At 39.5% G+C, this 20964-nt stretch overlaps 4 protein-coding genes across 5 annotated transcripts in view; 2 read left to right on the forward strand and 2 right to left on the reverse strand.

Moving 5' to 3' along the window:
* Positions 1-483: 483 nt before the first annotated feature.
* avpr2l (arginine vasopressin receptor 2, like) lies at positions 484-2146 on the reverse strand. Its single transcript, XM_041977473.1, has 2 exons — positions 1284-2146; positions 484-1187 (listed from the first exon to the last, which is right to left on the reverse strand). Exons 1-2 carry the CDS (start codon positions 2125-2127, stop codon positions 1108-1110), a joined length of 924 nt encoding a protein of 307 aa, XP_041833407.1. The 5' UTR covers positions 2128-2146; the 3' UTR covers positions 484-1107.
* Positions 2147-5541: 3395 nt separating this feature from the next.
* On the forward strand, positions 5542-14682 carry pnpla8 (patatin-like phospholipase domain containing 8). The gene is made up of 10 exons (XM_041977472.1): positions 5542-5630; positions 6775-7884; positions 8062-8211; positions 8335-8486; positions 9825-9919; positions 10037-10208; positions 10338-10395; positions 10586-10780; positions 13062-13257; positions 13355-14682. Exons 2-10 carry the CDS (start codon positions 6931-6933, stop codon positions 13627-13629), a joined length of 2247 nt encoding a protein of 748 aa, XP_041833406.1. The 5' UTR covers positions 5542-5630; positions 6775-6930; the 3' UTR covers positions 13630-14682.
* Positions 6020-6529, reverse strand: akap14 (A-kinase anchoring protein 14). Its single transcript, XM_041978195.1, has one exon. It carries the CDS (start codon positions 6527-6529, stop codon positions 6020-6022), a length of 510 nt encoding a protein of 169 aa, XP_041834129.1.
* Positions 14683-18853: 4171 nt separating the features above from the next.
* The window catches only part of nrcama (neuronal cell adhesion molecule a), a 58309-nt gene continuing 56198 nt past the window's right edge, over positions 18854-20964 (forward strand). Inside the window, exons 1-2 of one of the 2 annotated variants that reach the window (XM_041977113.1) lie at positions 18854-19067; positions 20206-20417. The gene's annotated coding sequence lies outside the window, so the exon portion shown is untranslated. The remainder of the gene's footprint in view (positions 19068-20205; positions 20418-20964) is intronic. The other variant, XM_041977114.1, reaches the window with a different exon arrangement.

Raw genomic sequence — 20964 nt, forward strand, 5'->3', positions numbered from 1 at the left:
TAACGGTGACCAGACAGGCATTCATACTTAAGTATTTTAAAAAAAATCACCTGTTATGATTTTTTTTTTTTTTTTACATGACTTGCAACAACCCATAAAAGACGGTTTTTACCTGATTCAAAAGAGGCTATCCTCATTGTCAGAATAATGGAGACAAGAGTCAGAGAACTTCAAAATAAAAGGAAAAAATTCCAATGTCTTCAAATTCCTATTTTATCAGTTTATTTTTTCATAGTTTCATATATCAACCACATTTTTACTAAAAATAAAAGCAACTGACGTGGAACTGTTTACATCAGCTTAGTTATTAACAATGAAAAAAAAGCAAAAGTATGTCCTCTGTACAGTAAACCATGGCAGAGGTTCTGTCATGCTGTTGGGCTGCTTTGCTGTTGTAGGTCTTTGGTCACCTAGCAGGGCCATGACCTGAAGACAAAAACAACATCATGTAAAATGGCAAATGACTGACTCATGAATTTTCCATTGCATAGAGGAACCTAAAAAGTTTTGAACAAACCACTAAACAAGAGAAACTATAAGCAAACGGGTGTCAAATTAGACAGAATAAGTGGTACTGATAATTACATCCCAGAATGATTTGTTTCTCCCTTTAATTTTCATTTGTGTTGTTGTATTAATATTTAGCTGAATTTGTATGTTTGTTTCAATAATCTACGCAAATAGTCTTGTGCTTCAAATTCAAATGTGCCAGTAATTACAGCCAGTACCCGGAGGTTCTGTTTTTATCTACAATGTGTTCAGAATTAAAATGAATGTTTGTGTCTTCCCTCTTCTTTTGCTGTGTGCAGTTATTGTTATGCCCATTGAGAAAAAAAAGTTATGCTGGGTTACTTATTGATGCATTCTTTGTCTCAGCTTGTTTCATGGCTGATGCAGCCTATTAAACACTTTTCCTCTAAGCACAATAGATGTGTTTGTCAGGCAGATCTCACCAATGCAGAAAGAATACTTAATGTAAACAGAAACAAGACAAACGTGTAACCCCAAGTTCATATGAGAGAATTTAGTCTATAAATGACATATGCAAATGCAGGCTCCATAAAAGTACTCTTCTTGGGTGTGTTCATTCTTTAAAGTCTTTTTTTTTCAGCTATAGTAGAGATATATCCAAGGGTTGGTACAACTGTTGAGACTGGCCAGCAGCATGATGATGACAAATATTGGACCTGGACACAGAGACAGAGAAATATGTGAAAGCTGTGAAAAAGAGAAAGAGAAAAAAAATGCAACACAAAAACAAGTGTGTGAGACTACAGATCAACCTTGTGTAGGTGCGCTACTGGGACTCCAGGCAGACCATAATTGTACAACAAAGAATGGACTCCAACACAGCGTGTATGCCATTATAATAACAAAAGTCATCTTCACAGTCTTAAGCATTGCGTTGGATACCCCCTTCGTGCCTGTGCGCCCTGATTGTAGAGCCTTTCTCTTCATGTTGAAGTAAATTGTTGTGCATATTCTCATTTGGCAGTAGAGCAAAATTACAGCAGGCAGGGCAAAGACTGCCAGAGTGATCCAGCTGATGTAGATCCTGCTTCCCCACGGCTCAATAAATGTCGCCCAGCAGTCGTACTGGTTCACTTCTACCTCCTGGAGAGAGAAGATGAAGAGCTGCGGAGAGCTGAAGGCGAGAGAGATGAGCCAAGCTGCGCTTATGGAGATATACCTTCTAAACGAGCCCTCCAAGAAGGAAACCATGGGCGTACAAACAGCATGGTACCGGTCTATGGTCATAGCCACTATCATGTACGCAGAGGCAAACATTCCAACCACCTGTAAGTATTTGACGGAGCGGCAGAGGAAATCTGTCCCCCGGAACCTGTGCGTAATTTCAATGGAAAACTGCGGGAGGACTTGGAAAAAGGCGACCACCAGGTCCGCCAAGCAGAGGTGCAAGAGGAACAGCTGAGTTCTTGTGTTTCTTTTTCTCCTCTTCCAGAGGGTGAATAAGAAGAAAAGGTTGCCACATGTTGCAAGCACGAAAACCAGCCCCAAAACTCCAGCCCTGATGAGCGCAAAACGCTCGTGCTCAGCGGCATCATTATCCGTTGCCTTTATGGGTCTATTAATGCTGCCACCCATTTTGGTGTAAATTCTTGACATTTGTGTATATCCCGGAACTCCAGGCTTTGTTTAATATTCCTGCCCACTGTCTAGGCGTTGGGACGTTGCCATGTTGGTATAGTTAAAAGGCAGCACTCTCCTCTTTGCGCGCTCTACACATCAGAAGTGGTGACTATGAGAGAGAGCAGCATCGACCTGAAGAATGGAGGGAGGGTGTCACTGAAAGCCAGCGACATGACACACATGTCTAAAACCCCAACAGGAATTCACCTGAAATTTTTCTTAATCTGTGTTATATTGAAATTATTAGACCCTTAACCTTAACATACGTCTCTCAAATAAAGAGTGACAAGATATTCTGTTTTAAATTCCGTTTATTTTTAATTAGAGGGAGACGTAAAAGTGCAAAGACTAAATATGCTCTCTGTCACAGTTATCTGTTTCAGGCTGCAATGAACCATTCTGCATGTGTTTTCATGAAGCAGAGGAATGTAATTTCTTTTTAAAAGCCTGTACTTTTCCCTTAATCTTTGGAAATGTCAGCCATCATTATTTTTCTTATTTGGTTTTAAAGGAGTGACTGAGTTAGAAACTACTAAATTAATGTGAACATATTGGGTGGGTTTAACAGTAATTGAACTTGGAGTTGTAAAAAAAAAAGCTCTGACATTAAGATTGAGGTGGCAGTGAATTCTAACAGTGAATTGAAGTAGAATATTTACAAGAATATTGTCATCCAGCTCATCATTTGTCCAACCATCACACTATGCATGAAGCTGAAAACATGTGAACATTACTGCAAAATGGACAAGTGGCAGGGTGCAATCTGTGGAAGGGTACACGAGCAAAAAGAAGCAGACAGAAAAAAAAATAATTTATTTTGCCACAACTTGTTTTTCATGTAATTTTAGTGAAGTGGGCACCTTTGCATACAGCTAAGAAATCTCATATGCTGTGCTGGGGGAACGGAGAGCGATGAGACTCCAGATCCCACTGATAAAATTAAAATAAATCACACCACAAACTGCGTCCAAATGAAGTGCATTTCACTCAAAGTTTTGGTTATGCACAGTCACATTCATTTATTGTTTTTGTAGGTTATGTGAAATTGTGCAAAAGAAAAATGTCCATAATAGCATTTTAATTACAGCTGGGTAACTGATATTTTTTTAGTATGACATATAAATTGTATTTTAATATAAATTGAAGCACACTTTTGAAATATTTTGGAGTTCCTTCAGCCATCAACCAGGATAAGGAGCATCCTCAGCCACACATGCTTCTCCACTGATATCTGATGGTTATTTGGATGAAGACTTCCTGGGCTTTAAGCCTCCTCTGAGGGATTGCCTGGGTGTGTTCATGCACACACGCACATCTGTGTGTGGGTGAGACTGTGTCTGCTCAGGTTGCAGCAATGGTTACATGATGCAGCTGACATGTAATGTCACATTGACTTAAATGCAAGCATTTGACAAGTTTATCACGTTTTGTTAAATGCTTGTAACCTCACATCTATGGTGGTTAAAAGATGGTCATATTCGCAAACTACATCTGCACTATGAAGCTGAGACAGTAGTGCAGACAAAAAAACACAATGTAATTAATTAACAAGACACAAATAACTGCCTATTTAATAAGGTAGGAACAGCTTGTGAATATAAAATAACTGCCTTGTTATTAATAAAGATAAAGCAAGAAAAGCATCCCTCTAACTATTAAACAAGATTGTTGGAAATGGATTACGTGGGACTGTCTATGCACAATCGAATTCAGAGTCATGGGGTGGTGTTGGACCCCGGCTGCTATAGGCAACAAGGTACACTCTGGACAGGTCACCACTCCACCATAGGACCTGCATCACATTCACAACCCTAGTTCCAGAAACACCGGCAAGCGGTGGAAAATGTCAATCAAAACAGGAAGCAATGATTTACAAAGCTCATAAACACAGACTTTATTCACAACATAACACAGACAATGTATCTGATGCTGAAAATGAGACATTTAACTATTTCATGAAAAATATTAGTTCATCATGAACCTGTAGGCAGCAACATGTTTCAGAAAAATTGGGACGAAGCAACAAAAAGCTGAGAAATCTTAAAATCAAACAGCTGGAAGAAAAGGTTGAATCACTAATCAAGCAGTTATACTCTGTGGATTGTCCTGATATTAACAGACACCCCAATACACTGCTGGACTGATCCTTGCTCCCCAGCCCAAATAAACAAACAAACTAAAACATTTTCTTTTTATTTGTCTGCTTCAAGAATGAATTGCAATGTGTGACAGGTTACTTTTATTACAAACTAGTTCCCATCTAAAACATAGTCATCTTCTTTTAAGGGTATAAAAATCATTGATTTAATCAATTCAAGGAAAATTGTGTCTGATGTCTTGACAGCTTAGATGTTTCAATTGAAAGATAATAGAATAGAACTTTACTGTCATTGCAACAAGTGCAACAAAATTGAGTGCAAAACAGAATAAAATATAATAAAATATAATTATTGCAACAATCATGATAAATAAGACAAAATACAACATATAGTAAATAAGATGAAATAAAGTAAAAATAAGATAAAATAAAATAAAATAAAACTATACAGAGTATAATGTATAATGTATAATATAGTTATTGCAACATCTTCTTATTTAAATTAAGGCACAGGTTTTAAGTGCAAAGCAAAGACACATGAGGTAGCTTATTAAGGCACATGAGGTGGAATTATCAACTACTCAACCATTTGTTCAGGGCTTTTACTGCTGTTGGGTAAAAACTGTCCCTGAACCGGTTTGTCCTTGCAGTGATTGATCTGTACCGCCTGCCTGACAGTAACAGATTGTGCATGTGGTGACCGGGATGAGAGGAGTCCTGGATCATTTTTCCAGCCTTCCGGGGGCAGCAGGAATGGTGCAGTTCTTCCAGTGTGAGGATGTAAATGTAAAAAATGTTGGTGTGTGCTAGTGCTCCTAAAAGTGCAGATTATGCCACTGTAAAAAAGAACCTCATTATAAGAGAACAACCCTTTGTTAATTGAATTATGTTTTCTTAACTGAATATATTTACCTGTCGGTATACTAATCTTTCCCAGATTGTAACTTACATTTTAAAGTAAACTTATAGTGATAAAAAAAAGTGATTTCTCTGTGCTCCGTTCTTGAAACTGTGCATTGTGTTTTTGCCCAAGAGTATCTATCTACTGTAAGAAAACTGTGGAAAATATGATTCATGTGTCAGTAAAAATCTCTGTATTTTGCAAAATTCCCACCACATTATGTAATGGGCTAAACTTGTTAAATACTCTGACGTACTTAGGAATTAATCTTATCAAACCTTCTTGTGTTGCTTTTGGTAAAAACAGAAACATTTCTGGCGACATCTAGTGGTGCACATACAGCATTGCAACGAGGGTGGGCCGTCACTGCGTCACTTCCTGTTCTGTTCCTGTTTGTTTTTTCCTAACTAGCCTACATAGATACAGTACCTGCCTTACATTACATGAAATATCTCAGCATTTCAGTTTGTGTTTCGTTCGGTAAGAGGAGAATTTATCTACATTTCACCTTGTTTAAAATTCGATAAACGGATAATTAGCTTTACATTCATAAGCAAAGCGAGCCGCGATAAATTATGCTATTTTAACGCCCGCTATGTGCACGTTTCATTTGCGAGCCATCTGTTTAGCAAGCTAGCTTTCCAAACATAATCTGTCCACGTTATTATTAATTTAAATGAATATATTTTCTAATATGAGCAGTGTCGTTTTGGCTGACAATAAACGACACGTACAAAGCCCATACAGTTACGTTACATAACCATTACAACGTCTCTGGTACAAGGCAGAACTGGTTGAGAGACTTTTTATTGTATACGCGCTTTGACTAGCAGAGTCATCTGTTTCATGGTGCCTGAAGTCTGCTCGATTCAAAGGTTCACCGTTCTTCGGAGCAAAGCCTTGCTCTCAATAATATCCGCGAGCCATTTCTCTGTAAACCTGGTTTTTCCAGGAGTATGTACAAGTCTGTTTGACTCCATCACAAAGTGGACCTCAACTGGCAGAGTTTGTGGCGTGTTTTTGGAAACTTCCACGACGAAGTAGACGCTGGCCGTTCCCTGAATCGGCTTCTGCGCTGTAACGTTGCTGAAACGGGCCCGGTAATGGTAGAAGGTGGTGTGCTCCTCCTCTGTTATGAAGAGAAAATCCAAACTGTGAGACCAGGAAGACTGGATTTCCCATGTTTGAATATAAGCCTCGATCTGCTCTTTTCCCACTTCGACTGTGAAGTCTTTGGCAGAAACCCAGTGAAGTCTGTCCGTCTCGCTGCCAGCGGGGCTGTCCATCTGCTTCTTTGTTTGGCGTTGTTTCTCAAGAGAAGCTTTTATAAGTAGAGAGCACTCTGCTGGGTAATTCTCGTCACATGGATATAGATCCATCTTGGTTTTGAAAAACAAGACGTCAAGAAACTAACGTGTTAAATGTAGTGAACGCTGTAGTGTCAGTTTGTTGCTTGCACAGTTTCCATGGTTACTTAAGTAGGGAGAAGGTCTACTGGAGCCCTCTGTTGGCTCTTCCGTGCAACATTTACCAAAAACCTTAAACATAATATAAACATGTCTTGTTTCATCTTGTTCATGCTGACTTTCTCTGACAATATTTTTCATTTATTTATTTTTTCCAGGAAAGTTTCAACACTGATAATGGAATTAAAGCTACTATAGCTCATGGCACAAAACCAGCCAGAATGCTGTATCACTTCACACGATCATCAAAGCCTTTTCCCTTTGCTTGATGCAGTTATTTTTCCACTGATGTTCCCAAGTGAATCAGCAGACGCATGTCGCGGCTCAGGATCACAATCGACAGTGTGACCAAGGCAGTAGGCAGCACAGACCTTGTGTCCAAATTCTCCCGTTTCAAGCCTGGCAACGTTGCAGTTGGCAGTACCAATGCTGACAAAGCTCTGGTCAAAGCCGAGACTTTAGCCTCTAACGACACAGCTCCTATCTCGACACCTGAAACCGCAATGAAGGAAGAAGAAGATGAGAAGAGCACAGCAGAGGAGGAGCCAGAGAAGCAGAGGCAGCAAGTTATAGAAAAGCCTTTTGTTGCCACAAAGAAGTCGGCATCCAGTTTAGCTTCGACAGTAAGTGTGTCAGCAGCGAGTTCTACCTCAGCTGTGGCAAAGCAAACTATGCAGCTGTTCCACCCAGCCGCTCTGTCTACCAACATGGATGAGACCTATAAGTCTCTGTCCCACCACATCAATAGTTACTTTGGTACCAACACACAGGGAGAAGACGGAGAAAACAGGCAGCAGAATAAAGAAGAGAATGATCCTGTTTCTGATCCAGCGCCACACTTTGGCCCTCTGAGAACAGCAGACCACATTCCTGTTTTGTCTCCTGTGTCAGAGGCAAAGAGTATTGAAGCATCTACTACCTCCCCCGTCCCTTCTTCACCATCAGAAAACATCAGTCCTACTGTAGAGACTCCCTCTTCTAAAACCCCTTCTAGTGAAAGTACAACTCAGTCCATCACTACGCCTGCTACCTCTCCAAAAAAAGGCTTCACCCACTATCTGTCCTACCCCCGACCCAGCGTCCAGGCATTTGTTGGCAGCTACATCGCACCTCTGGTTCCCAAATTTAGAGGTGATGCCAAAAAATTAGCAGCTGAAAAGGAAAAGTCTCCAGCTCTCGCTGTAGATGAGCCCAGCGTCGAGAAGGCTGATAGCAAAGAAGAGAAAGCTGCTAAGGCAAAGCAACTACTGCTAAGTCAGAGAGAAAAGGTTAGGCATTTAAGATTTTAATGGCTTAGACATTTTGTTAAATGTAAAAAAAAATTATATATATATATATAAAAGTAGGGAAATTAGACTGTACATATAATTTGTGATTTTATAGTTCAGAGTTGTTCATTTTTACATTTTTGTACATTTACCTGACATAGTTCATTCGTCTTGCAGATAATAGCTAGAGTGAGTGTAGACAACAGGACCAGAGCTTTGGTGAAAGGTCTGCAGAGGGTCACCGATGTCAAACTCCTCACTACACGAGTGGAGGAGCTCAGCTTTCATCTTCTGGAGTTCCCAGAAACACGAGGTGTCGCCATTAAGGTTAGTATAGCTGTATTGTTTTTTTTTAAATAATGTATCCAGGAACTTACTTTAATGTTGAATGAGTTGAACAGTGCGTACATTTTTTTCAAGTGGGAAATCTACTAATTATGTGTCTTTTAGGAGAGCGTGCTACCCTGCCTGCTGCGATTGCGCCAGGCAAGAGACCTTCATCTTCAAGCCGCTGTGAGAGAAGCTCTGGCTGTGGTCGGCTACACAGATCCAGTCAAAGGCAGAGGAATCAGGGTGCTGGCCATAGATGGAGGTGGAACAAGGTGCGGTTCTTTTGAAGACATTTAGCACAGGAATGTTTCATTATCTGTGACATTTATTAGCAATCTGACGTAAAAGCACAAGTTCCGGAGGAAGAGCAGTCATCTGGCAACCTGAAAGTTGTTGGTTCGATTCCAAACTTCCCCTGACTACATGCCAAAATAGTCAAGACACTGGGCATTCACTAAACTTGAAAAGAGTGTACATAGCAATTATTGTATTTTTTAAAAATGAATTATTTAAAAAGAGCCCTGACTAATAAGACTTTATAGACGTTAATGTGTCCTAACTACTCTCTATTGCATTAAAATTTCCTTAAAGTTTATCACATCATTACTTCAAATTCACACTACTAATTTAAAAAGTTTAAGCTTCACAGGCAACATTTTAGTATCGTATAAATTATTACAAGCAGTAAAGACACTGATTTAGGTCCACGTGGTTCTGCTTTTGGTTGGAGTTTATAGTTGAAAGACGGTGAGGAAGGAGAAGCAAGTTTTCACATTTTTCACAGACAGATTAGAGAGCAGCTGTGCTCACCACATCTTTCCTGATTATATTTGATCATTTTATGAACTGCTGCTAACAGAAAAGAGCCCCCAGCTGTTGCTGGTTTCACTAAGGGGCTGTTACTAATTTCCCCTTCTCTCTTAAGTACTGTTGCTTAAATGAGTGAACTCTGCTTTTTCAGAACAGCGGCATCAGTTCTTGTTCATGAACTGCAGTAATGTTGCCATTGCTCTGATTTTACTCCTTGTGATAAGCTTTAAACCTAAAGACTAGTTCCATCCCTATTCACAAAACTCACTGTCAATCATAGTTTCCCACAGAACTTTTTTTGTTGGTTAAATTAAACATTGTTTTCAGCCAATCAGAGTAATCTAAGGAACATTTTGGATTTTGTTTTGACAGCCGCATTAGCACTAACTATTTTAAAAATGTTATTAGTCCAAGTACACGCTGTGTCATCTTGCCACAGTATGTTTTTCCTGAACAGCTGGTATACTTTGGTTCAGACTGAAAGCACTGAACAGAAGTCATATATATCCCTCTGTAGCATCCAAACCAAGGCACCAATTTTATGTCACTTAAAATGCATTTTGACGTAACAATGGAGAACTTTGAGTAAAAGGATTTTCTGATACTACAAAAACAAAGACATATTTAGTCTTTTAAATATCACACATATAAAGCCTCAGACAGTGTTAATCTAATAATCCATAGATTTATTTTCAGTCAATTTCATTGAACCCAAGAAACAGCTATTTTACTCCATCTTTCCATATTTGTCCTTTTGAATGAAAACGATGTAAAAATATTAAGTTAGTGACTTTTTACAGGGGAATGCTGGCCCTGCAGACTCTCCATAAACTGCAAGAGCTGACTGGGAAACGAATCCACCAGCTCTTCGACTACATCTGTGGAGTCAGCACAGGTTGTTTTTGTTTTGTTTTTGCATCTAATTAATTCCATCAGATTGGATCAGTCATCTGTTGGTTTTAATGTTTAATGTTTGCTTGATTGTGTTCTGACTTTTGTTTGTTTGCAACAGGTGCCATCCTGGCCTTCATGCTGGGGATTTTTCAGATCCCCCTGGAGGAGTGCGAGGACATGTACAGAAAGCTGGGTTCAGATGTCTTCAAACAGAATGTCATTGTTGGAACTGTGAAGATGGGCTGGAGTCATGCTTTCTATGACAGCGAAATGTGGGAGAATATCCTCAAGTTAGTCTACAAGTTTTTTTCATCTCTTCTTTTTTTACAGTTCATATATATAACTTCCTGTATCTCCTACAGTTTAAATTTCAGACACCAGTAGCGTTAAGCTTATTTTTGATCTTTTGTTTTCTTCAGAGAGCGGATGGGTGAGGGAGGTATGATTGAAAGCGCCAGGGACCCACACTGCCCAAAAGTAAGCAATGTGTCTTATTAACTACATTGTTATATTTACAGAATTTGCTCTTGTAAACAAACAGCAACATACACATTTTAGATTTGATTCCTTTGTTTCTTATTTTACTTCACTGTCTTTACCTCAAACCAACTAATGAGATGATTTGAGTAAAAAATGACATTTCATGTGTTTCATATTTGTCCACTAGGTGTCAGCAGTTAGCACCATTGTGAACAGAGGTTTACCTCTAAAGGCCCATGTGTTCAGGAACTACAGATTAATGCCTGGAGTGAGATCCCACTACCTGGGAGACTGCAAACACAAGATGTGGCAGGCTATCAGGGCCTCATCTGCTGCCCCGGGATACTTTCAGGAATTTGTGCTGGGGAAAGACCTCCATCAGGTAGAGTGTGAAACTGAGAGAGCTGGTAGATGTCTTGGCTCAGTGTGGGTCAAACAGAAAGCAATAAAAGAAAGAGAAGATGAGTTTACCTGGAAAATTTTGTATCAACATTAACAGTAACGTGGGTGAGCATGATGCTGATGCTGCTTTAGGAGACCAGCACTGTCTCCTTTGCTCCTTTTGTTTCATTCTTTCAAACCCACAGACTTGAAATGCTCCCTTAATTGGATCGTCCTCTTGTCTGGCTGTCAAGCATCTAAGGGTTAGATGGAGAATGAATTGAATGAGTCGGAGGTTGAGAGTGAGTCCTTAGATCTGTTCTGTGCCACATCAAATATGACTTGGCACGCCTGCCTGGAGGGAAAAGGGAGTTTGTGATTCACCATGAAAGAAGAGGTCCAGTAGGCAACTGTGGAAAAATCATGGTCAAATGTGAATCCAGTCTGAGATAATATAGACAGATATTATCATATCTGTGAACGCTCTGATATGAACATAAAGTCTGATTATGTTTAGATCAATGTCCCTGATGTCATTAAATGTATTTAGATGCAGTTTTGCAGTCTTGTACTTTTCCTGCACTGTGAAGCAATCAAAAGCCCTTTTAGCTCTGCCTGTAATGGATTTCACTTCACTTGTTGTCAGACTGATAATTAAGAGTGTATTAGGTAATGGATGCCAGCACTTCTTCCTGTTGAGTCAGAGAAACGTGCAGCAATTGGAGAAGAGAAATGACTAACAAGTGTTGTTTAAGCAGGAGCCAAAAACCTAAAACGAGTCTGTCTGTGTAGTAGGAATCTAGTTAAAAATGTGAGATCACTTATTACAATCTAAGTAGCATTCATGTATTTTACTCTGTACCACAGTAGTCTTTTAAGCCACTTGTGTGTGTGCCATATGAGAGCTGTTGTTATGGGAGTTGTGTTATTTCATGAAGTTTGATTATCAGGCCAGATATCTTTAGATGGTCTTAATGGACAGCAATTAGGCTCAAGGCTTAGCTTCTTTTGATAACCTACTTAAGCAAAATTAGCTTTGCCCCTCCTCTCCTCTGCCAATTTCTAATGCAAGATCACTGTTACTTGGCCTTGCATCATGTTTCAGTCAATATGTGATCCTTGTCCTTTAGTCCACACTATATATTTACTAACCTAAGTCTAATTTTGTCAAGGGAGTTGGAAATCTAAACAAACAGCCTTGTAGCTCTGTTTGCTTACATGGAAAGAACTAATACTAATACAGTTAACAACATATTTCTACTTGCACGTATGTTATACTGTTGGCTTGTTTGGACAGTGCTGTGTCTGTTTCTCATGGACAACAGGCTTAGAATGATGGAGATTGATAAGTCTGTGTTGTCATCTCCACAGTCTTGGAGCTGTGGAGTGTTTCGTCAACAGAGTGAGATACCGTTGCCATCATCTGGTCTCACTCCTCCTCTAGTTTTAAGCCCCAGCAGAGGTATTTCTCAAGAGAATTGTGCCATTGCAGGAGATCAAAAATACTATAATAAACACAACACAGAGAGTTGCATTCACAGACTTAAAACAAAGGTGAATCAAGAATGGAAATTTCAGATTCCCCCGTAGTAATAGCTTAAATGTGTAAGCCTATTGATTGTGTAGAAATTATTTGTTTTATACTACAAGAGAAGACTGGCAGAGTGCTGTTGTTTGATGATTTTGGGCTTTTATTCAGATTTAACGTAACACTTTTTCATGAACTAGAAAGGCTTAAAAAAAACCTTTATCCCTGCTGATAATTCGCCACCCTCTTTATCAGTCTTAGACAGAAAGTATTTCAGTGCCTGGAAAGGATCCAGACCTGGACGTGGGGAAAGACTGAAATAGAGCAGGAGTGCTAAATCAGTCCCCACATTCACAGAGGCTGCTTGTCCTCTTTCTCTGGTTGTTGGCATCATCTCACTCAGCAGAAACATAAACATGCCAGTCAAGGTTAGAATATTGAAATTCAATCTAATCTATGATTCAAGCTGAATTCTGGTATGTTTGACTCATTAGGCCGTTTCTGCCTTTAGTTTTAAGGATTTGCTTACTTGTTTATTAATGAATAAACAGCAGTGTTTGCCAGAGGAGCATCTCTGGCCAAGAGCTGTGTAGCTCTGGAACAACCAGTCCATTTCACCTCATTTTTCTCCAGCAGTCTGTCACAAGTAATATATTTCACCTACAAAGTTGTGCTTTAGCTAAAAAATATATATGTTCTTGTTACCAAGAAAAATTCTAATATTATGCTAAATGTGTCTCTGTTTCCTCTTTAGGATGGAGGGCTTTTAATCAACAATCCTACAGCTTTGGCTATTCATGAGTGCAAGTGTCTTTGGCCAAACACACCTCTGCAGTGTGTGTTGTCTCTGGGCACCGGACGGTACGAGACTCTAGGCAAGAACAACACAACCTACACTAGTTTGAAGACCAAGCTCACACACGTCATCAGCAGTGCCACAGATACTGAGGGTAAGACTGTTACCAGTTACAGTACCGGTAGTGTGAGATAGTGTGGAACTGCTGGAAAGAAAAGCCTAAAGGGAAAATGTTAACTTCTTTATTTCAGAGGTGCACACCATGCTCGATGCCCTCCTGCCCCCAGACACCTACTTCCGCTTCAACCCCTACATGAGTGAGGACGTCCCATTGAACGAGAGCCGCGAAGAAAAGCTGAACTTGCTCAAAAGCGAAGGAGAGCGCTATCTGGAGCGCAACGAGGCCAAGCTGAAGAAGGCGGCCAGCGTGCTTGGCCAGGAGAAGGGCACCATCCAGAGACTGTCCGAGTGGGCCAAGCTCAAAGCCGACATGTACGAGGGTATCCCCTTTGTGTCCAAGCTGTAGACATAAACATAGAAGTGGTGTAAACACGGGAGATTTTAAGGTAAGAAGACACTAAGTATATATTGGGAAAAAAAGATGTAACAGAGTTTATGTTGAAAACAAATTTGGCTAATTTTTAAGAATGTCGGGAATTTAGTTTAATTCCAAATGTTTACATCCTCATCACTCAGTTTATTTATTAATATATTAAGAAAAAAATCAATCAAAAGTATTAAAAGACATTTGATGTTAGTTGTCCTTCATGAGGGTAAAGGAAGTGAGTGTGCGATGGACATAAAGTAGAATAATACACTTTAAAGTGAATTTAGCAGGTTTTTGACTGATGAACTGATCAGCTTGGATCACAAAAAGAAGATGTGAGTTTCAAACTGCTTAAAAAGTTTTGGTTGACTGGTTTTTGAATGCACAAAGATGCAAATAGATGTGTGTGTGTGTGAGACACACGTCCACAGTATGATGAACAAATGAACAGTGTTTACCTACAAGATAGATAACTGTTTGTTTTCTAAGAAAAAAAAACGACTGATGTTTGCTTGAATTCTCAGTAACTTGAATATATTAAGATGTAATTAATATGACTGCACAGTGGGAATGCAAACATGCCTGCCTATTTGTAACACTGTACCTAGGAAAATACACCTTATTTACCATGTAAGATAGGATTCTTAACCTCTCTAATTGAAAGAAAAATGTAAATATGATTGTGAATTCCTTATTAGATTTTAAAAACATGACAAAAAAAAATACTGCCCATTAACAACCAGCTATTTTGAATTCTGCTCCCATACTTTTCATAATAGTAATCCCCATTGTTTAAAGCATGTCTGTTTAATTAGAGCAATGACTTGTGGTCCGATAGCTTAAATCAAGCTTTTCTCTTCAAACTTGATTAAAATCTGATCTCCTCAGCTTTAGCAATTGTTGTATAATTCACACATTTAACACTTTTTAAATGGGGAAAGTCCTAATTGCTGTAATTCCTCCCATCCTTATCGCTTAATGGAGTTCAGAAAGATCCAAAATATCATGAAATAATAAAACTTGATGAAAATCTCTGAGCTCTTTCTTGCCTCTTTGAAGTTTAGCTCTTATTAAATTTGCGGGAAGGTAGTATTTTTGCAACAGAAGTCTATGTCATGTTTAACTGCTTTTACATTCTGCTGCCTTGTGCAAGTTCACATGAGCACACTCAAACAACAAAGAGATGCACAATGGAGTTGTCACCCAAGAATGCAAAGTGTCTTCTTATGATGAATTGCTCTTTTTTTCCAGCAGCACACACTGATGTTCTTCTTTACTGTTTTGATCTCTTTGAATGTCTTTAAATTCCTTCCAGTCACCCTGTGGTTACCCACGTCAACATGAACAATATGCCAACGAGAGTCCTATCTACAAGCACACACACCATTGATAGATGTCAGAAAATGTGAGATGTTCAGTATTTCACTTGACTGAAGCTCAAGCACTCATGTTATAGATTGATAGGCCTTTTTTTTCCATTAGCTTGGACTTCACTCTGGCTTCAGTCAAACGTCATAGTCTGATTTATGATTGTGCTGCTTCTGCTTGACCTCAAGATCTTTTTTTGTTGGGTAAACAGCGTTTCAGCACGACTGTTGTCACTGAAAGCTGACGGATGATGTGTTACTGATGCAAACGTTTACTGCTACTGAAAACTTGGGGTTGGGGCTGTTGCAGTGCAGAACTGCAGGTTAGATACATTTATATGAGAAAGAAAAGACACCCTCTTTTAGTCCATATAAAAAGATAATAATATGGTTCTAAATGGGTCTTAAAATCAAGTAAATACAACTCCAGAAGTGCACATAGAATGTTATGTCATGTATTATCTAACAAAATGTATGCCAAAATGCAAAAGTATGGGGGGAAACAAGAAGCTAAATACACTCTTTAATTGAGTAGGACTTCGGACCACTTTTAGCAGCGGGTTTGTGTACATTTGTTTAGACCTGATAATGACCAGCGGCTTTGAATTGGTTGAGCTGGTGTCCACTGTAGAGGTCCCACTAGAGTTGGCTCAGGTTTGAGTTCTCTCTGGGGCACTTTGGTGTATAGTCCCCTTTTCTTCACCCACTTTCTTATGAGCTCTTTACTCTTAATTGAAGCCTCTAGAACCAACTAAACTTGCTTCATCAGGCTTTTTTTTGTAGCTTTAGAAATTCCCTGATTATAAGTGATGGCATGACGCTCCAGTCTTAAAGCCGTACTACTGAACTTTGGCAGATTTTTATACAGTGGTGCCCCCAAGAAGGCTAATTCAGCATCTGTTTTGCATGCTGTCTTTTCTCTGAGCTCTCTTCAGCCAATAAAAGTTGACACTTCAAAAAATGCCCTTTTGTGTTTTTTTTTGCTGAGTTAGCAATGGTGCACGATCAAAACATCCAGTGTGTTGATATCCAGTTGCTGGCATGTGATGTCATGCCGTAAGGCAATACACAACTTTAACCGGATGCCCCAGGCTGGAGAAAAAAAATAATAATTGAAGAATGTTGCAGGGCAATGAGGGCTATATGAACATGGATAATGAATATCAGTGTACCATGAAAACAGGTCAGAAGCACAGAGTTCTAATGTTGGAAATGTATATGGTGTTGCTTTAGGAAGTTTAAACATTTGTTTATTATTTATAGATTTATTATCCATTAATCTAGAGGTTCATTACAAAAAAAAAAGTCAAAAAATTAAAAAATGTGAAACATGCAGCTCTCCAGGGGTGCACGCCTCAAAACTTACACATTATGGCCAAACTATCTTTACCCAACCAGAAGTGGCTGTTGGCTGTGGAAAAATAAGCATACAGTAATCTATTATGCTGCTAATCTTGTTGCAATCAGTACTTATAACCACCTTCCTCCTGTTAGGTCAGTCTGCTTTTTTTGGCCACAATTTCCCGATTTTAAATCAAACTGCTGAAAGTTTTTACTTATGTTTTGTTGTCTGACTTTTGCACTTCTAATCCCATGTGAGATTTAACACTTCACATCGCAGCTCTGAAGATCTGGCAACTTGGAAAGCAGAGGTTTTAATGTATCTTGAATGTATCTGCAGCACAGCGTATACATCTCATACCAGGCTGTGTGGAGGAGTAAAGATAGCAGACAAATGAGGTGAAGAAGAGATTAATACTTTCTGGTGATATTTGTTGTGTAGGCAGTTTCCCTGAGGATGTAAGGCCAGAGTACCAGGGTAAAACTGAGTCTCTCAAGACAGTGTTTTTTTTATATATGTAAAAAAAAAACAAAAAAAAACACCCTGCCATCAGTTGCTTGTTGTGGTAGGAGCTGCCTGTCTAGCTTCCTCCTCAAGCAGAACTGGATTGTGTGGTCTCATGGTGTTCCCTAGCAACTGATATAGTTCCCTTCTTATTTACAACACTGTATGCATGTGCCCACATGCATTTTTCCCTAATCTGTCAAATGTGTTGCACAATCAGCCCATTTTATTTTGCTGTTTCGTGTGGATTTTTTTAGCTGAAATTGTATTGCACAAAAAATAAATTACCTTTTCTCAGCATCGAGACCTGGTTTTTTTTCAGCCAGTTATTCATTCGTACCATCTTACGCAAAAAGCAGTACAAAGTGAGAGAAGATGTTAGACAAGTTGTGTCACCTTGATACATCATGCCATCTTAGTATCACAACCCCACCCTGTCAGATCTAGCATAATAACAAATGTAACCGCTAAATATATGATGTTTTTACAGTAGCTCCAATCATGCAATAAAATCAACACATAAATCCCTCTGGGGTTAGATGTGTGTGAAGCACTCACAGCAATAGAAATATGAAGGAAGGAATCGGTTTATGCATCCTCTCTGTTGCAGCAGAAGAAACTTTCCTGATACATTTTCTTCAGGATTATTCTTGTCCTCTGTCTCAGAGTGTGAAGATCATACCAGTCGGTGAAAGGAAGACACATGACCCAAGCTGGTTGACATCAGTGTTTATCAGACCCAGTTAGGAAGCCTGTTGTGTAAACAATAACAGCAGGGAAGCGCATGGCTGGTAAATGTCAAAGTGACGTTGTGTTACTCCAATATATTCTCATATGTATAAACTAGTTTTAAAATTAACAGCTCCCCCAGAGAAGCCCTGGAGTAGATCCAAAAAAGAAAAAAAAGGTATGTTTTGTTATGTAAGTAAGTTTTTCTTTTTGCATCAATTTAGCCACAGTGTCAACAATAATCAAGCACATTAAATTAAAGTTTTCATGAAAGAGCATTTAGCTCTTGGCATTGGTAAGTCTGGAAAGTCCCACTGTAAGAAATGCACCATCCCGCCGTCACGTCTCCTCATTGAGCAGAGCAGTTGACACAGTGGTGCGACTCTCCACAGATCTCTGCCAGTCAGTTAGTGTGGGGACACACCTGCACACACAAGCACATCCTATTTGATTTGTGTGGAAGCCAGACAGCACCGCTTGTGACCACCATTCTAACGTCTGTGCAGTGTAAACTCAGTCCTCTCACCTAACAATATGATGTTTAAAAAGATAATATTAGCCACACTGATGAAGAGCACTTGTGCATTTAAATCAGCATGCTGGTGTCTAACTTTGTTATGCCTCTAGGAGTTTTATGCATACATGCACAAAGCCATATTTTGTGCAAAGGGCTTCACAGATAAAGCTCTTTTTTATTTTGTTTGCAGCCTGCCCCCCCAGGACTTGTCAACATTGCTTGTATTAAAGTCACATTGCTCAGTGGTGAAGGCTAATGCCCCTCGGCCCACTTGAGTGTTAGTACATGCTATTATCATGTGCGAAATGTATGATATTTGTTCACACAGTATGGGGATCCAAACTTGCCTCACGGGAAGCTACACATTAGAAAGCATCACTGATAAAAGCAAACAAACTCTTTCATGTTTTCCTGAAAAATGAAGAAGAACCCGCCTGAGAACCTGAAAGAAGCAGTCTGGACATTACTATTGACCCATGCTATGTTGATGACACTGTCTTAGTACATGAAAGTCATGCGTGGTTTGTCTGACTTGAATTGAGCGATGTGAGAGAGGTGAGAGGTGTTCACACTCAGCTGACTTGGGCTGGTGGGTCATTAATTGCAGTGTATTGTGGAATAGAGACCACCTGTCCAATGACAGAACACTAAAGAGAAGTTATAAACCATCATTAATTGGATTAATTTCACCTGTGCTGCTCCTGTTGTGAAAGCTGAAAAAGCCACTTTTCTCTGCCACAATGGACACTACAGCAGAGCCACTTTGAATGCCTCAGCTGCCATCCAGTCTGTTTTGTACCACCATCATTTATTGGACTTGCATAATGGCTACTTTTTAGTTAGTCGACTCGCAAAGCACCTCTGTTCGACTTCATGGGAAAACATCATGGGCTCAACAACAACTGCTCTGCAACAAGAATCTGAACACAAAGCTGGGCCTGCAGTGGTGAAACTACAGGTGATGGAAAAAAAGGAAAAGTACTTTGACCAGTGTGTTCGTTTCATGTAGATTCACGGGGATTAAGCATTATTGCATGAAAATCAAATTTTGATAAATAATCAAGGCTTCTTATTAAACAAAGCAAAAAGATACAAAAGTGAAAGAAGTCATGTTAAATTAATCCCAGTGAATGAGCATGAAAATAGACAAGCTTCATTTTGAAAAAAGGTTGATTCAGATAGAATCAACTAGAATCTATTCTAGAAATAGAAATTACAGCACCAGTGTGGAAACAGTATGAGAAAAATACTTAAAAAATTTTAAATATGCAAACCTCATACAAATAAGATTATTAACCACTAAATGGGCACACCTGTTCCCTTTTACACAATTTGTGTATTATACAAATGATATAACATCAATAAATTCAAGCTGTAAATACTGAACACAGGCAATAAAAAGACTTCAGCAAATGAAAGGAGCAATAATGGGAGAAAAATCTGTTAGGAAAATACAAACAATAAATATACAACAAGATAATGTTGCCGGTTTAGCTCAATATAATATACACTTACTGGTTGTTACATCAGAAGGTTACTTTATTCATACAAAAAGTAAAACCGAACACAAGGGTTACAGATAATCTGTGACAGAAAAATAAGAACTTAAACATGAGCTTACTTTTCAATTATTGATTTCTTGGCTGCAGTTCTCGCTTCTGCCACTTACTGAAATGGGGGCGCTGCAGCTGTGATTCTTGGAAGCGGCTAAAAGATCTAATATAAAGAGGTCTCACTCTGATACTTTTTCATCAATAATCGATAACGCGCTCAATGGATCGTGTCTTTGGCGCATCAGAGCTGGGAGCGTTGGCTACTTTTCCTAAATTAGAGATGAATTCATCGATTAGTTGGTAGCCACTCTGTTCAGGTCGTTTTATATGTAGGTAGGTAGGTAGGTGTTTCGATTGTAGAAATAAAGACCAAGTAGTCTAAATGAAAGCAAAATTCTGCTACAAAAAAGTGGATATTAGGCATTTTTGAGCTGGAGTTTGGATCAAGTTGGAGTATTAAAAAAATAAAGAAAAAAAGACAGTCAACGCCCACTTCATAGTTTAGAGTTTCGCGTATGAGTATTCACTCCTCTTGTTGCGTAGACGATCTGGGTAGCTGCTGGTTTTGACAGCGGTGGGGGAGCTGGTGAGAAACGCGGATGGATCGGCGGACCACAGCTTGCTGTTGCAGCGGCTGAAGTGGGGACGAGCACACCAGCCGACCACGGTCCCTCCAGCAGACACTCATCATTTTCAGCAGCACCAACACACATTCTTTGACGGGAAAGGAAACAGCAGCCAGTTTGCTGAAAACGGTGAGTATATATTTTCCCCTTTTAAAAAAGACAGCATTTTCCCCATTGTCCTGAGAATCATCCTAAGAATAATGGTGCAGTGAATGAGATTTTTTATTTTATTTATTTATTTATTTTGCCACAGTATCCCATAGTGATCACTATAGTCTAGAATGGTCAGGTGGAGATAATATTGCAATATGGAGACGCCCGATGCAGATTTATCAGGATTCTGATGAGCATCAAAAGCAGACCATTGCAGTCAGAGCACTCACCGCACCGCACGCACTGCATCTTGAGGAGCTACCATCAAAGCGACCAGAGGGAGGGAGTATGTTGACGGGCCGTTGTAGGCAATTGATTTTTTTTCTGCCTCTCTCCTCCTTCAGTGGTGCATCAGGGTTTGCGCTGCCGGCCGGTGCGGGCAGGCCCCGCAAAGCTGAGCGGATTATTTGATGTCTGCAAGTGATGCTGCCAGCTGAAGCTCTGCTTCTCTGACTGTCATTTAAAGTGTTGTGACTTAAAGGAAATGAGTAAAGCCAACGCGGCCTTGTTTTACCTTGCATGA

This window comes from Melanotaenia boesemani, chromosome 23, assembly GCF_017639745.1.
Source record: "Melanotaenia boesemani isolate fMelBoe1 chromosome 23, fMelBoe1.pri, whole genome shotgun sequence".
NCBI classification, from domain to species: domain Eukaryota; kingdom Metazoa; phylum Chordata; class Actinopteri; order Atheriniformes; family Melanotaeniidae; genus Melanotaenia; species Melanotaenia boesemani.